General features: G+C 37.3%; 1 protein-coding gene across 1 annotated transcript; it reads left to right on the forward strand.

The window, feature by feature from the left end:
* The first annotated feature begins 9692 nt into the window (after window positions 1-9692).
* Window positions 9693-15215, forward strand: LOC110691170 (polyadenylate-binding protein 2-like). The gene is made up of 9 exons (XM_021868088.1): window positions 9693-9975; window positions 11013-11131; window positions 11363-12019; window positions 12101-12178; window positions 12271-12360; window positions 13936-14070; window positions 14189-14365; window positions 14443-14634; window positions 14744-15215. The coding sequence occupies exons 1-9, from the start codon at window positions 9693-9695 to the stop codon at window positions 14984-14986; spliced, it is 1974 nt and encodes a 657-aa protein (XP_021723780.1). The 3' UTR covers window positions 14987-15215.

Genomic DNA, 15215 nt, shown 5'->3' on the forward strand with positions numbered 1-15215 from the left:
TAGCTATAGCAAAGCCTACCCTAGTAAAAATGTGAGTTGCAGCACGTGCTCCAATGTCTTGCGTCGTCGAAAACCTCTGAATTCGCTTAAGCAACGCAACAACCTCATTCTCTAATTCACCAAACGAAGAAAAGGAGAAGGGAATGAACCCATATCCAATCGCCTGACAACGAGCCTCATACTTAACCCGCTTCCGATGAGCTGCATCAGCCATAACCCGTCCAAGAATAAAGTCAGATTATTATTATTATTATTATTATTATTATTATTATTATTATTATTATTATTATTATTATTATTATTATTATTATTATTATTATTATTATTATTATTATTATTATTGTTGTTGTTGTTGTTGTTGTTGTTATTATTATTATTGTCGTTGTAATAAGAGCTTAAAAGAATGAAATTTGGCTTTATATCATTGGCAATATCATTAGACATAAAATGAACTGAACTGAACTGAAAATAAACTAAACTGAACTGAACTGAAATTTAACTTGTGAGAACAGGCCTTTATAGCTATCATAAATATTAAACTTTTTTATAATTATTTTTAGTGTCTTTTACGACAATTTATTGGCTAAAAAATGTTGTAACTCAACAATGGTTTAAAAAATTCGTCGTAATATTGCGACAGGTACAAAAACTGTCGTAGAATTAAAATATTATGACAGTTTTACTAGTTGTCGCAGTAAAATTGTCGTTATATGCCCGGATTCTAGTAGTGAGATTAAACCAACAAGGCAACATAATTATGCGACATCAATCATGGTTCACAATCAAAGCTTGAGACTCATACTTATCATATCATAATCATAGCATACATCAAGTAAATATAAACCAACAAGGCAATAGAGGAGCATAAACCAAAAGAACCCAACATAAACCAGAAAGGCAACAAGGGCCATAAACCAACAAGCCATCACAAACCAACAAGCCAACAACACAACCAACAAGACAAAACATATCTAACCAACACAGCAAACCAAACTCAAACCAACAGCACAACCAACAAGACAAGAGGTCAGACATCAAACCAACAACAAAACCAACAAGGCGACAAATCTAACCAACATATCCAACAAGCCAAAACAATAAAAAACAAACAACAATGCAAAAATATCCAAAGAAGCAACCAATTAACCACCTAACATGCCCACTAAATCAATGGAAAGGGAGTGAAAGATGAAATTAAACAAGTTAGGGTTAGGGTTCGTTACGCAAGCAACCACTCAGAGGATTGCAATCTTAGGGTTCATCCTCCTCACATAGTGCTTCAAACTAGAGCCTTAAATTTAAGCAACTTCAAGTAGAGGGAGACCAAAACTAGCCTTCTTTGAAGGAGGTGATGAACCCTCCATCTCAGGCTCATCGTCAGAGGAAACCACAATCAACTTCTGATGTGGAAACCCCCACATACGTCAAAGCGCCACCAGTGCTACGTTCCTTTTAGCCCGGATTTTGGTTAGTGGCCTAGCCCTCTTAGATATGGGCTTCTTGGTAGGTAATGTGCTCCCCTCACCAACCACAGGGACCAGATCTACATCAACATTAGTGAAAATTGAGCCATTGCTTCCCTTGAGACTCCCCTTGGCCTTCAACCCTAGTCTCGCGTTCCTCCTCCTCCACACTTTGAAGCACCTGGCCCAAATCCTTGTAGATGGTTAAAGAACAACATGGGTCGACCTCACCTAACTCGTAAAATTGGCGAGGAAACGGAGAATGGGTCTCAATCGATTAAATGAGGGAGAGGATTAAATTACCCTCACCAACGTCGTCAATGGCAATGAAAGCGTCATGAGTGGATTTATGTTAACCATGGTGATTGGGGACTCGATTTGTGAATGATCTGATGTTTAAAACTCATATCTAGAGAGAGAGAATGGAGAATTTTGGGTATGAAGAGGAGAAAGAAAGAGGAACACGAAGAACTAGGGTTCTTCTGGAAATTTCTCCAGAAGAAATAAAGAAACCCAGCCATCGCAATTAAATTTGGGTGGTTAGAAAATTAAGTAAATGAGAGTAGTTAGGGGGAAATTGGAAGATAAAAGGGAGGGAATCATTAGACTAATAGAATCATATTAGGTATAGGTTAATTAGGTTAAAAAAGGTGAAGGGTAAAATTAAAAAAATCAGAATGTTTAATTAAGGGTAAAAAGGTAATTTCAAGGGTTTTGTTTACTAAAAATAGAATGAAAACAAAAAGTTACACATAACAATGATCATCTCGAAATGGAAAAGGTTGCACATAATAATAAACAGAGGTAGTATAAAGTTTTGAGGGAGTCTAGGTTATCTCCTACTTCCCATATAATGTCGTGAGTCATCAATCTAACACCTTGCATCACAAAACCTGTGATTAAATCAACATGATATTTGGACTGACAGAATAATTAATTCAAATGCTCTTTTTGTAATGTTGAACTGTTTATGGAACCCTAGGTTTGGGATGGAAGTAAGGTGTATGGGAAAAAACATCTTTTTCTTTCAGTTCCACCATTGAAGAGATAGGAGTTTGTAATGGCAACTTGTCCTTGGCACTTTGATCGACATATCTTAGTCCTTTGCAATGTTGATGGCGAAAAGAGTTTATATGAACTTCCTCTTAACATGTTGCCCTTCTGGGTCAGGGTATTTAATTTATCAGCTCTAGGCCGTAACATGGAAGTGAAGGCAAGAATCATTGGGAATAAAATTGGCGCTTTTATTGCACTGTATAGCCCTAATATCATTGGGACTTCTTACCTAAGAATTAGAGCTATGATTAATCTTACCGCACCTTTGGTAAAAGAGGTTCGCTTATTTTTTAGAGGAGGATTTTCTCAACAAGTTACAATGAAGTATGAGAAGTTGCCTCTTTTCTGTTATGTTTGCGGGAGATTGGGTCATGGAGAGAAGGATTGTGGCGATGTCTTGAAAGATGTAGGTTCACTGCGTTTATACAATGACTATCTCTGTGCTTTCACATACCACGTGAAGAGGGGAGATCAAAGGGTAGGCAAGGAAGGCAATACTTCTAGGGTTTGCAGACCTTTGGTCACATTTGGAGAACGTTATGCAATGGAATCAATGAAGGATTGTATAATTTATGGGAAGAGAAAAGTGCCTCTAGGGTGTGATGGTATTGGAAACAATATGGGGATTGATAGAAGGAAAATATTCAAGCTTTCTATTAGCCGGGGGAAGTGGAAAAGGTTAAGTGGTAAGGGGAATAGTAATTCTGATAGATCGGAGAATTCTCTGTAGTCGGGGTGTTCTTATAAAGGCAGTGGTATGGGCAAAGGATATGTGAACCTCAATTATATTTAATTAAGAACTGTGATAAGATGAGGTCTAGGGTTAAGGTATTTGGTCCATGTAAAAGGTCTGTTTCAGCGCAGAATTTTACACAGTCACGTTTAGGTGATGAGGGTAATATATCTCCTTATTTGCAGTGTCTTAACCCTTTTAAAAAACGTAGAGGGTCTTCCAATCACCACCATTTGGGTAGTGTTTTAGGTTTAACTTTTGAGGGTTCGGTGGCTCCCCGGTCTGAGCCACCACGGGTTCCATGAATGTGGCAGCCTGGAATTGTAGGGGTCTTGGAGCAACAGACTCCCCTAAGGTTCCGTATATTGCCTCGTTAGTCCGCTCTTATGGTGCTGATATTATGTTTTTAGTTGACACCATAACTAGTGTTTTTGTTGTTGTACAAAAGTTGTCCTCTTTAGCTTTTAGTGGGTATTGTGGTATGGATGCTAATGGGATTAGTGGGGAATTAATTATTTTTTGGTTTGCACCCATTGAGGTAGTTCCTATTTTAGTTTCACCTAACGTAATTTTTTGTGAAATCCATGTTCCCGGTCAACTAATCAAGAATGTAGTTTTTGTGTACCTTACATTTTGACTCATAGTTCTGTTTGGGATGAGGTTTCTACTATTCTTAGGATAGTTGACAATGTTGTTTTACTAGGAGACTTTAACCAAGTTGAATACTTGACAGACAAAGTGGGTGGGTCCTTTAACATTCCTGGTCGTCAAGACTTTTTTGGATTGGAAATTAAATGAGGAATTGATGGATGTACCTTTTTCAGAACCTCCTTATACTTGGACTAATGGCCAATTAGATGCCTCGATTTTCGAGCATCTTGAAAAGGCTTATGCTTCTAGGAAATGGTTGGAGTCTTTTTCTGAGACTGAGCTTATCCATCAACCTACTTTATTCTCTGATCATGAGGCAATTATTTTACGTGATAGTCTAGTTATTTCAGCTAGAAAGCGTCCTTATAGAATTGAGAATTGGTGTTTGTTGTTTCTGGAAGTTACCTTGCTTATTGGTACCAATTATCAAGTTAATTCCCAGGGGTCTAAGATGTTTTCAATTTGTTGTCAATTAGATTATATTCGTCGTTTGTTATTGGCTTGGTGTGTTTTTCATAAGAAATCGTGGGGTATTAACTGGAGGAAGATAGAGACTTCCATTTTCTATTTATCCGATACTTTGGCTACTGAGTCATATCGTATGAGATTTATTTCCGCAAGGAAGGAAGTTCTAGATCGAGCCCAAGTTGAATTTCTTTATTGGAAACAACGAGCTAAGGTTTATTGATATTATAATATATCATTGGAAAGATAATTTCAAGGGATATACAACCATCTTAATATTTGGATAAAACTATGAGGCACGAAAATAATATCTGTCTATCTTTGAATGTCTTTCAATTCGGATAGAATTAGCTTTTAGGACTTTTAAAAAGAAAAGTTTTATTCAATTTCAAACTCTTTAATCTTATCTTTTCAAAAAGGATAATTAAGATCTTTTAGAAACTTATAGAAGCTTCCAATTAATCCTAAATGGTTTAGGAATGAGATTAAATAATTTGGACCCTCCACATGATCATTGGGTCGTAGGTAAGGTGGGCTTAGGTTCGATTTGGGCTCAGTTTAATATTTTGGTCATAACTTATTCGTTATAACTCGGATTTGGGCTTATAATATATCGTTGGAAAGTTCTTTTCAAGCCCCATCCAAATATCAAATTATTGGACCCAGATTATGGACCAAAATAAACTAGACTAAACGTTTTTATAAAAAGGACACGAAATGAATGATTTTAAGGGACACGAAATGAATTATTTTGGGTTTAAAGGCACGAAAAGAGAAAATAAGTTATGGTTTGGGGAAATGGGCTAGGAATTAGTTTGTTTATGAAATTTATTGGGATTGAATATGGATTTAAGCACTCCAAACATTAAATACTCAACCCGACAAATAATGGCGATGAAAGGTTGTTCATCATCGAGTTTGGTTTTGGGGAGACATTTTTAGGTGTCTACAGTTACGTCTGGATTCTCGGAGCACTTTAGGTACTTATATGGGTATGCCAATTGATATGGTCAGGGGGAAGTGTCAGGTTTTCCAGCCTATGGTTGATAAACTTGTTCAACGCCTTTCATCTTTTGCTTCTTTGCGCCTTTCAGCGGCTGCGAAGTTAGTTATTATCAATTCTATTTGTGTCGCTTCTTTCAACCATATCCTCTCGGTGTTTAAAGTGCCTTATACGGTTTGTAATATTGATAATCTCCTAGCTCGTTTTTGGTGACGTTCTAGCGTTATCTCCTTCATCTGCTCTTTATTTACCTCGAGGGCTGGGAGGTTTGGGTATTCGGAAATTTAGTTGCTTTAATGTTGCTCTCCTTGATAAGCAGTCTTGGCAGCTTATGCATAATTCTCAGCTTCTTGTTTCTAGGGTATATCAAGCAAAGTATCCGTCTTTGCTGGTTCCTCATGGTATTGCCAAGACGGTCAGGCCGTCTTGGGGTTGTCGTAGTTATCGTAGTGTATTACAGGGTTTTCACACCCTTCGTCATGGTTTGATGTGGAAGGTGGGAACTGGTACTAACATTAGTACTCTTGATGATAGTTGGGTGCCTAGGATTCAGGTCTAGTTTAAGGATTCCGTGAACAGGATGGGTGCCCCATCCTTTGTTTCTGATCTAATTAATGTGCTTTCGAACGCATGGAATACGGGTATGATTCATCGGTTTTTTCCTCCTCGAGTCCTCGTATGATTGACTTTATTTTAGGCCTTGAACGACTAAAGGAAAGAATCGATGATTTTGTTTATTAGAAATTTACCAGGGATAGGATGTTCTCCACGAAGACTACGTACATGTGCTTCTTGTGTTATGAGAATGGTGATCAGCGGTCCCCTTTGACTCAAGTTGGTGGAGGCAATTCTGGGCTTCGCCTTTTACTTTCGAAGTGGAAAATGTTGGCTTAGAAGACTACCCGTAATGCGTTGACTTCTGCTTTGTTACTTGCTCGAAAGGGTTTGCCTGTGGAATCCAAATGTGGGTTCCATCATTAGGAGGTGGAGACTCTTTCTCATCTTTTTCGAGATTGTCCTTTTACTTGGAGTTTATGGGAGGACTGTAGACACCTAAAAATGTCTCCCCAAAACCAAACCCGATGATGAACAACCTTTCACCGCCATTATTGGTCAGGTTGAGTATTTAATTTTTGGAGTGCTTAAATCCATATTTTCATTTCATAAACCAACCCAATTCCTAGCCCATTTCCCCAAACCATAACTTATTTTCCTCTTTTCGTGCCTTTAAACCCAAAATAATTCATTTCGTGTCCTTTTTATAAAAACGTTTATTCCAGTTTATTTTGGTCCATAATCAGGGTCCAATGATTGAATACTTGGATGGGGCTTTAAAAGATCTTTCCAACGATATATTACAAGCCCAAATCCGAGTAATAAAGAATAAGTTATGGCCAAAATATTAAAATGAGCCCAAACCGAACCTAAGCCCACCTTACCTACGACCCAATGATCATGTAGAGGGTCCAAATTATTTAATCCAATTCCTAAACTAATTAGGATTAATTAGAAGCCTCTATAAGTTTCTAAAATATCTTAATTATCCTTTTTGAAAAGATAAGATTAAAGAGTTTGAAATTGAATAAAACTTTTCTTTTTGAAAATCCTATTTACATCCGAATTGAAAGACGTTCAAAGATAGACAGATATTATTTTCGTGCCTCATATTTTTTATCCAAATTTTATATGGTTGGATAGCCCTTGAAATTATCTTTCCAATGATATATTATAATATCAATTCCGAGCTATAACGGAAAAGATATGAATAAAATGTCAAACTCTATCCAAAACTGACACCGTCTCATTATTTCGGCTATATCTTTTGTTCTACAAAATATTTTAATCTGATTCTAATTGGATTAAAAAGTATAATTCAATAGCTTTCCAACCATATCTTATTCATCTTATTCCGATTTGTGGTTCAAAAGATATGATAAAAACAAAAACCGCAAAAACTGCTGTCTATCGCAAGAGTTTTATCCGATTCGAATTCTTATCTTTTCTTGATTCGACCCCTCTTTTCCCCTTATAAATAGAGGTCATATCTCCCCTTTTTTGATTCATCAACAAGCTTGATCATAAAATAATTCTCTTCTCCCTATTTAGCCTAAATTCTAGCCACCCTATTCTTTCATTATTCCTTCCCCTAAGCACTCCAAGAAGTCCATACAATACCCGTAGTTCTATACTTAAACCAAGGCGTGAAAGTTATAATTAACTGAGGGTTTGGACCAAATCAAATCTAATTTTTATTTAATTTAATTTTCATTTTATTTATATTTTTATTGAAGTTACTAACAGTTTATTCATGATGTAGCAATTTAAAGGAACGCGCGGAATGTGAGTAATTAATTAATTTAATTACTCTTATTTTATTTTTATATTGCTAGTATCATGATTAGGTTTATTATTATTTGATTTGACTCACATTATTATTGTTAAATTGCTTCTAATATTAATGTTTATTCTATTATATTTATTGATCACCATATTGCATGTTTAAAGGGAATATGTAATTGGAAATCACGCCTAATAAGATAATTTGGACAACCGGTTTAGGTTCCTATTTAATCTTGTTGTTTAATCAAGTGATCACTAATATTTTAGAATTATGTGTTGCATTAATATTCAACCAATTTAGCTTAATGATAGTTTTGAGCAAATTGAATATTTTGTTTGCATGCCTTTGAGATCACAGGAATGCTTTTCAATATAAGAATCGAGTAGAGGCCAATACGGGCGAATGTGACTCCATGACTCACTTCGTACCATCATCCCCGATCCTCCTTTCGTGGTTCCGAACCATATGGAGTTAGTAATCTCATTGATTATGAATGGGGTGTAACCTTCACGGGTCAATCGTTGTTGCCTATCGTTGTCCCTTAATCGTGGTTGCCTTTTATGATCCGTAAACGGTTTACAAGTTCCTTAAAAACTTGTTGGCGGCTCCCTACTTTCCTTGTCCCTAATCGTATATGTCAATTTCCACTTCCTATGAGTGCCAAGCATATTCACACATGCTTTAACGTAGGCGCAATTCGAGCGACGCCTACAAGGACCGACCTTGAATATGTCCGAAGATCAGTCCTTTGAAGAGTGGTTTCCTGAGGTTCTTTCGGGTTTCTTCATGATAAGGACTGGTTGATGCTAGATTGTTTTTTTTTTTATTTTGTTATGGGCCATCTGGGCTTACTCGAAACTCCATGAGGTTTTGTTCTGCAATCTATTCTCCTGAATCGATTTTGGATCTAGCTTCTAATTGGGTGGATAGGTGTTCCAAGGCTAGGTCATTCAGATATGATATTACTCTTGAGTTTCCTCCAAGGTTTTCTTGTACTATGTCTTATGCAGTTCTTCGTGGGAATGCTTTGTATGCTTGTATAGTCTGTCTTACTTTTGACGGGGCCTGGAGTTCTGGTAGTCATTATGCGAGTACTTGATGGGTATTCTTGGATTTGGCTTTTGATGTTCATCTTAGCGTGGGGCGCAGGCTTGTAGCTCTAATTCTACATTCCAGTCTGAACTGATGGCTTGTCTATTTGCTTTACGCCATGTCAGGCAACGTGTGTATTTTTCTTCACATATTCAAACTGATTGTTCTTCGGTGGTGGATCTGCTTCGTTTTCAGTTTTCCAAGGATATTTCTGTACGTTGGATTCAACAGGAACTTCTGGAAGTTATTGGGGATTTGGTTGTGTGTTATATTTAGAAGGTTCCAAGGTCTACGGTTGCTCAAGCTCACTGTTTAGCAGAGGTGGCGCGTCGGCGTGATTTACTTTGTTTCAATTTTTAGTTTTTTTTTAAATTATATTGAAAAAAAAAAATCAACATGATATCACTCTTCTGACCAAAAAACAATCAATTGACTAAAACCAGTCAGAATCCAACGGCAAAGATTTGCTTATGACACACTAGGGTTTCCATTCTCTAAAGCCCAGCAAAAGCCCACAATCTTCATCTTCCTTGGTATATAAACCAAACAGTCATTCATTCCCGGGTTGCGGTGCAGTCCCCCCGTCTGTCTGCCCTCCCAACCTCTCAACAAAAACACCAAAAAAAATTCATTCTTTTCTCAATTTTTCTCCCTTCTTTTTCATCGTCGTTCATATTTCTCGACGATTTATCACTCTCTCTCCTCTATTTATCCCCCAAAATCTCCCAAAAATATTACAGGGTTTTCACAAATTATCAGTGCTATTCCTAGGGTTTTATCGTTTTTCAATTTTGCAACTGATATTATTTTCCGAGGAGAGATTGAGAGAGTATCCTTTTAAAAAATCAGTAGAAAATTTTGTGTTGATTTATTTGTGTGTTGTTAGTGATGGCTCAAGTTCAGGCTCCGGCTTCGGTTTCGGCTCCAATTGCGGGTGCTCCTAATGGAGTGGCGAACCCTAATGGCGGCGCTGCCGTTGGTGGTGCTGGTGCTGCAGCGTTTGTTACGACGTCGCTTTACGTCGGTGACCTCGACTTCACTGTCAATGACTCGCAGCTTTACGATCTGTTTAACCAGATTGGTCAGGTTATTTCTGTTAGGGTTTGCAGGGATTTGTCTACTCGCCGATCTCTTGGATATGGTTATGTCAACTTCAGCAACCCTCAAGATGGTTTGTTCTCTTCGTTTTTTTGTCGATATTTTATTGATTTAATGTTGATTTTAATGGTATAAATTATATTATTGTGTTTTTGTTGTGATTTGGTATTGAGATGATTTCTGCGTTTGGTTGCTGTTGATGTTTATTTGTCTGCATTGTTGATTGCGGCATGTTGTTACTATTTGGCGTAAATTTTACTATGACTTGTTGATGTATCGATGATGTTAGATTGATTGTGTTTTAAGTTATGATTGAATTTAATACGCTGGTTAGATAACTATGTTGTAATGTATACAAACTCCTAGGTTTAAGATTTTCTGTTTTCCAATGAATGAATTGGCGGTTGCGGATCCTTTCCTTTTGCAGCTTGTTGATTGTGCAATGTTGTTTGCGTGTTTCAGCCTGTGACATTTGATTCTGGATTTAACATAGTGTGCAATGATGATATAGTGTACCTTAATATCCTATTAGGGTTGTGATTCACCTGTCTTATTTTGTTTGTTGCACCGTGTTTGTACGAGTTGGCTGAATTTCTTGTTGTTCAGGTATTGAGATGTGAGAAACTTGAAATTGTGCTAAGATGGTTATTACTTGGGAGATTGTGATAAATTATTTTACCATATTTCATTATGTTCCTGTGTAATCTAAGTTAATATTGGGTAAAATCTGTGATACAATTGATTTCTAATTTATCTGTCTTATTTTATGGTATTTAAAATCTTTGGCGTCTCTTCTATAATTTGTTTCTGTTTATACTAGAACTGAAAAAGTTGTTAGCAAATGTTGCCTAATGTGAACCATTCTTATTTATAATGTGTTTGTTGAAGTTAATTGGTTTAATCGAACAAAGGAGGCCTTGTATAATCAACATTAAAAGTTGTAAAATTTCAGTGAAAATAATTAATGAGAATTAATTTTGCTACTAGAGGCAATTGGTTAGTAGGCCTTAAGTTCTAAATTGCTTTGTATGGATTTGTGCTTACTAGATCATTATTGTTAATTACTGAATTTTTTAAATTCTTATTTCTGGTTCAATTTTTGCCTTACAGCTGCGCGGGCATTGGATGTGTTGAACTTCACTCCTCTAAATGGAAAGCCTATTAGAGTTATGTACTCTCATCGAGACCCTAGTATTCGTAAAAGTGGGTCTGGTAATATCTTTATCAAGGTAAGGATTATTTTTTTCTTGTAAATGGTTCTTTTCCTGCTTTTTCTTTGGTTTCTTTCGAAAGATTTATGTTTCCATTCTAGATTTTTATCATTTATATTTGTGTTTTCAGTGCTTAGCTTTTTTTCAACATGGTTCTTTTAAAGAAAGGTCTCTTGGGTTTGGGAACCTCATTGGGCCAGCTTTCCTATTTTAATCTCTGAATATTTCTGATCTTTTGTGATTTTGCAGAATTTGGACAAATCCATTGACCACAAAGCTTTGCATGACACATTTTCTTCCTTTGGAAACATCCTGTCATGCAAGATAGCTACTGATTCTAATGGTCAGTCTAAGGGATTTGGGTTTGTTCAGTTTGATCTTGAAGAAGCTGCTCAAAAAGCTATAGAGAAGCTAAACGGGATGCTGATCAATGATAAACAAGTATATGTTGGGCACTTTGTTCGTAAGCAGGAAAGAGATTCCAATTTGGGTGGAACAAGATTCAACAATGTCTATGTGAAAAATTTGGGTGAAGTAACTGCCGATGACGACTTGAAAAAAGTATTTGGTGAATATGGACCTATAACCAGTGCTGTTGTGATGAGGGATGCAGATGGGAAATCAAAAGGGTTTGGATTTGTGAACTTTGATAATGCTGAAGATGCTGCCAATGCAGTTGAGGCATTAAATGGTAAGAAATTTGATGACAAAGAGTGGTATGTGGGGAAGGCACAGAAGAAATCTGAAAGGGAGCAGGAGCTTAAAGGAAAGTTTGAGCAGACCATGAAGGAAGCTGCTGACAAGTACCAGGGTGCCAATTTGTACATCAAGAATTTGGATGATACTGTTGATGATGAGAAGCTTAAGGAGATGTTTGCAGAGTTTGGAAAAATTACATCTTGCAAGGTATTTTTAGGTATTTAACATATCTAGTGCCAGTATATGATAAATGTAGCCAGCCTTAATTATTTGTATGATTGACTACAGGTTATGCGTGATCCTAGCGGAATAAGTAAGGGATCTGGCTTTGTGGCATTTTCAAACCCTGAAGAGGCATCCCGAGCTGTAAGTTTGTTTCCTTGTGATTCACTTAGACTCATGGTTAAGTGTTGGTGTATGTTAAATTTCAAGTATTGATAGTTATCTTTATATCTCAGCTTTCCGAGATGAATGGAAAAATTATTGTCAGCAAGCCTTTGTATGTTGCCCTTGCACAGCGTAAAGAAGAAAGAAGAGCTCGCTTGCAGGTGAACCTCTGGCTCTACCCCATTTGATTTTCATATCATATTTTTGCAGTAGCTCTAAATGATGCACGGGTACGCCGCTGGAGTGCCGTCTCCCGTACCCGAAACGTATTGGGGACGGGTACCCGGGTACGCCTAGGATATGTCCCCAAACCGTCCCCTTCAAGAGTGGTACGCCAAGGCAATTTGGGGACGTTTAGCATCTTGATCGGAAACGTATCGGGTACGGAAAAGGCCAATTTCTGACGTTTCCTATGAAGCCCAGCCCAATTTTTTTTTTAAAAAAACCCCAAATCAATAGAATACTTACCTGATTGTTGATTTCCCCTAATTCTCAACAACCCTAAAACTTTGATTTTGTTCCTCCAACCATAGAATAGAATTTCGGCCGTTTCGTCCGCATTCTTGGCCATATTGGCTGATACATCTGAAACGGCCGTGAAATTGCTTGAATTCGCGAGTCAAACACCATTGTTGTAGCTTGCTGCAATTGCATTATCAAAAGACAGAAAGAAAGGGGTAGAATGATAAGAATGGGTGAGTGGGGTAGGTGAGGGTGAAGATGGTAGTGTGTGACAGTTGGCAAATACTTGGTGATTTATTTATATTTTTACAGTATTTTTTTTTTTTTTTTTTGAACTTTTGACCAGTTGATTCACAATTTCTCTCTTTTCCTTTGGACTGGTACTATAGAAATCACGTGATAGCTTATATATTTTAATTTTATTTTTTTAATTCTCACCTACTTCCCTTTATGGTTTACTATTCCGTAGAAGATACTTTTAATTTTTTCACTGATTAAAATCTTCATTTGCTACTTTGTTAGATTAACTGAGTAAGTGATTTTTAATTTCTTTACTATAATTACAATTATTATGTTGTTGTATGAAAATATTATGCTGTTATATGAAAAACTTTTTTATGAATTTAATATTTTGTTGATTTTTTTGCCGTATCTGAGCCGTACCCGTTTTTTGAAATTTTGATTTTACCGTATCCCGTATCCGTATCCGTACCCATTTTTGTCCCCGTATCCGTATCAGTGCAACCTAGGCTCTAAGTTCCTGAAGCGTGCTCAAGTATTTTTGTTTCCTTTTGAAACTACGTATAAAATTGAGTTTGAAATATACTTTTAAGGGAAATCAATAATAAAAAAATGTTGCATGTTTTGACATTTGATTTTATATGTAAAGTGTTCGAAGTCTATGATGAAGCATTCGTTTTGGTGCCTTTCATCTACTGTGTGCTTTGATTAGTTTTGGAATATTGCATGACTGATTTTCCCATTTTCTATTCACATCATTAGATCTGGAAACATTCTGAATGTTGCTTTTATTATTTATGTTTGCATGCAATTGACAAATACAGGTTCAGCTAACATGTTAGTCTCATGATAACATGGATATGTAATGCTTAACTAGCTGTTTTTTCCTTGATAAAAATAAAAGAATGGCTTCTGACAGCAGGGTTAAGTAAACACTTAATTTTGCAATACCATGTGATACCTAGGGTTACCATTACTCTGATTTGCTTCTGCATTGTTTTGCCTGATGATTTTAGCTTGCTTATTTATCGCAGGCTCAGTTTTCGCAAATGAGGCCAATAGCTATGGCACCTTCTGTTGGTCCTCGCATGCCGATGTACCCTCCTGGGGCACCTGGCCTTGGCCAACAGATTTTCTATGGGCAAGCACCACCTATGATTCCTCCACAAGTAAGGACCGTAGAGCTATTGTACTTCAAATCTTAGAGTTAAATTTCCTCTCTTGTGCCCTATTAATTTTCTATATTAATTGGTATTAATTATTCAGACATTTTTGTTTGTGCTCTAGGGTGGATTTGGCTATCAACAGCAGCTTGTACCTGGAGTGAGACCTGGAGCTGCCCCAATGCCCAATTTCTTTGTGCCTTTTATGCAGCAGGGTCAGCAGGGTCAGCGCCCAGGAGGTAGACGGGGGGCAGGTCCTGGACAGCAAAATCAGCAGCCTGTCCCAATGATGCAGCAGCAGGTATATCTAAATTCTATCAGTTTTGGTGCTTGACATTATCAATTCTGTTGCATAAAATGTATTATTGTGATGTTCAGATGCTTCCAAGGGGGCGTGTCTATCGCTACCCACCTGGGAGGAACATGCCAGAAGTCCCGATGCCTGGGACTATGCTTCCTGGATATGACATGGCCGGCATGCCTATCCGTGATACTGGAATTGCTCAGCCTGTGCCCATCACTGCATTAGCAACTGCCTTGGCCAACGCATCTCCTGAGCAACAAAGAACAGTATGTTGCATGTGATATTTGAATGATGTAACTAGGTTTTTATTTATTTTGCCCGACAGTTGATTTGTGGTTGGAATTGACTTGATAACCTTTTCCTTTTTATCTTTAGATGCTTGGAGAAAGCTTGTACCCTCTGGTGGATGCCATCGAGCATGACAATGCTGCCAAGGTGACTGGTATGCTACTAGAGATGGACCAGACTGAAGTTCTGCATTTGCTTGAGTCTCCAGATGCATTGAAGGCTAAAGTTGCGGAGGCTATGGAAGTACTGAGGAATGTTGCACAACAGCAGGGTGGAAATGCTGCTGATCAGTTGGCTTCATTGTCACTCAATGACAACCTGGTATCTTAAGATGCAGCCGCATTGGATTGCTGTACCTGGTGGAAAAATCCTTTTGGTAGTTTAGGCTTAGTTACCTTTCTAAACAGCAACTTAACACGTTTTGGTTCCCGTTTTGTTACGTTGCTGTCTTGCATTGTTTTGTTTGTTTGGAGGATTGCTATGCTCGATCAGACTCCTTTTTTGGCTTGAAACTTGTTTTTACAGTTATTGTTCTCATGCATTGCATTGTCGTTTAAAA

Source organism: Chenopodium quinoa, unplaced genomic scaffold (genome assembly GCF_001683475.1).
Source record: "Chenopodium quinoa cultivar QQ74 unplaced genomic scaffold, ASM168347v1, whole genome shotgun sequence".
NCBI classification, from domain to species: domain Eukaryota; kingdom Viridiplantae; phylum Streptophyta; class Magnoliopsida; order Caryophyllales; family Amaranthaceae; genus Chenopodium; species Chenopodium quinoa.

Coding starts and splice junctions, on each gene's coding strand:
- LOC110691170 (XM_021868088.1), top strand. CDS start 9,693: ATGGCTCAAGTTCAGGCTCCGGCTTCGGTTTCGGCTCCAATTGCGGGT. Junction 9,976..11,012: donor CTTCAGCAACCCTCAAGATG/GTTTGTTCTCTT, acceptor TTTGCCTTACAG/CTGCGCGGGCATTGGATGTG. Junction 14,071..14,188: donor CACCTATGATTCCTCCACAA/GTAAGGACCGTA, acceptor TTTGTGCTCTAG/GGTGGATTTGGCTATCAACA.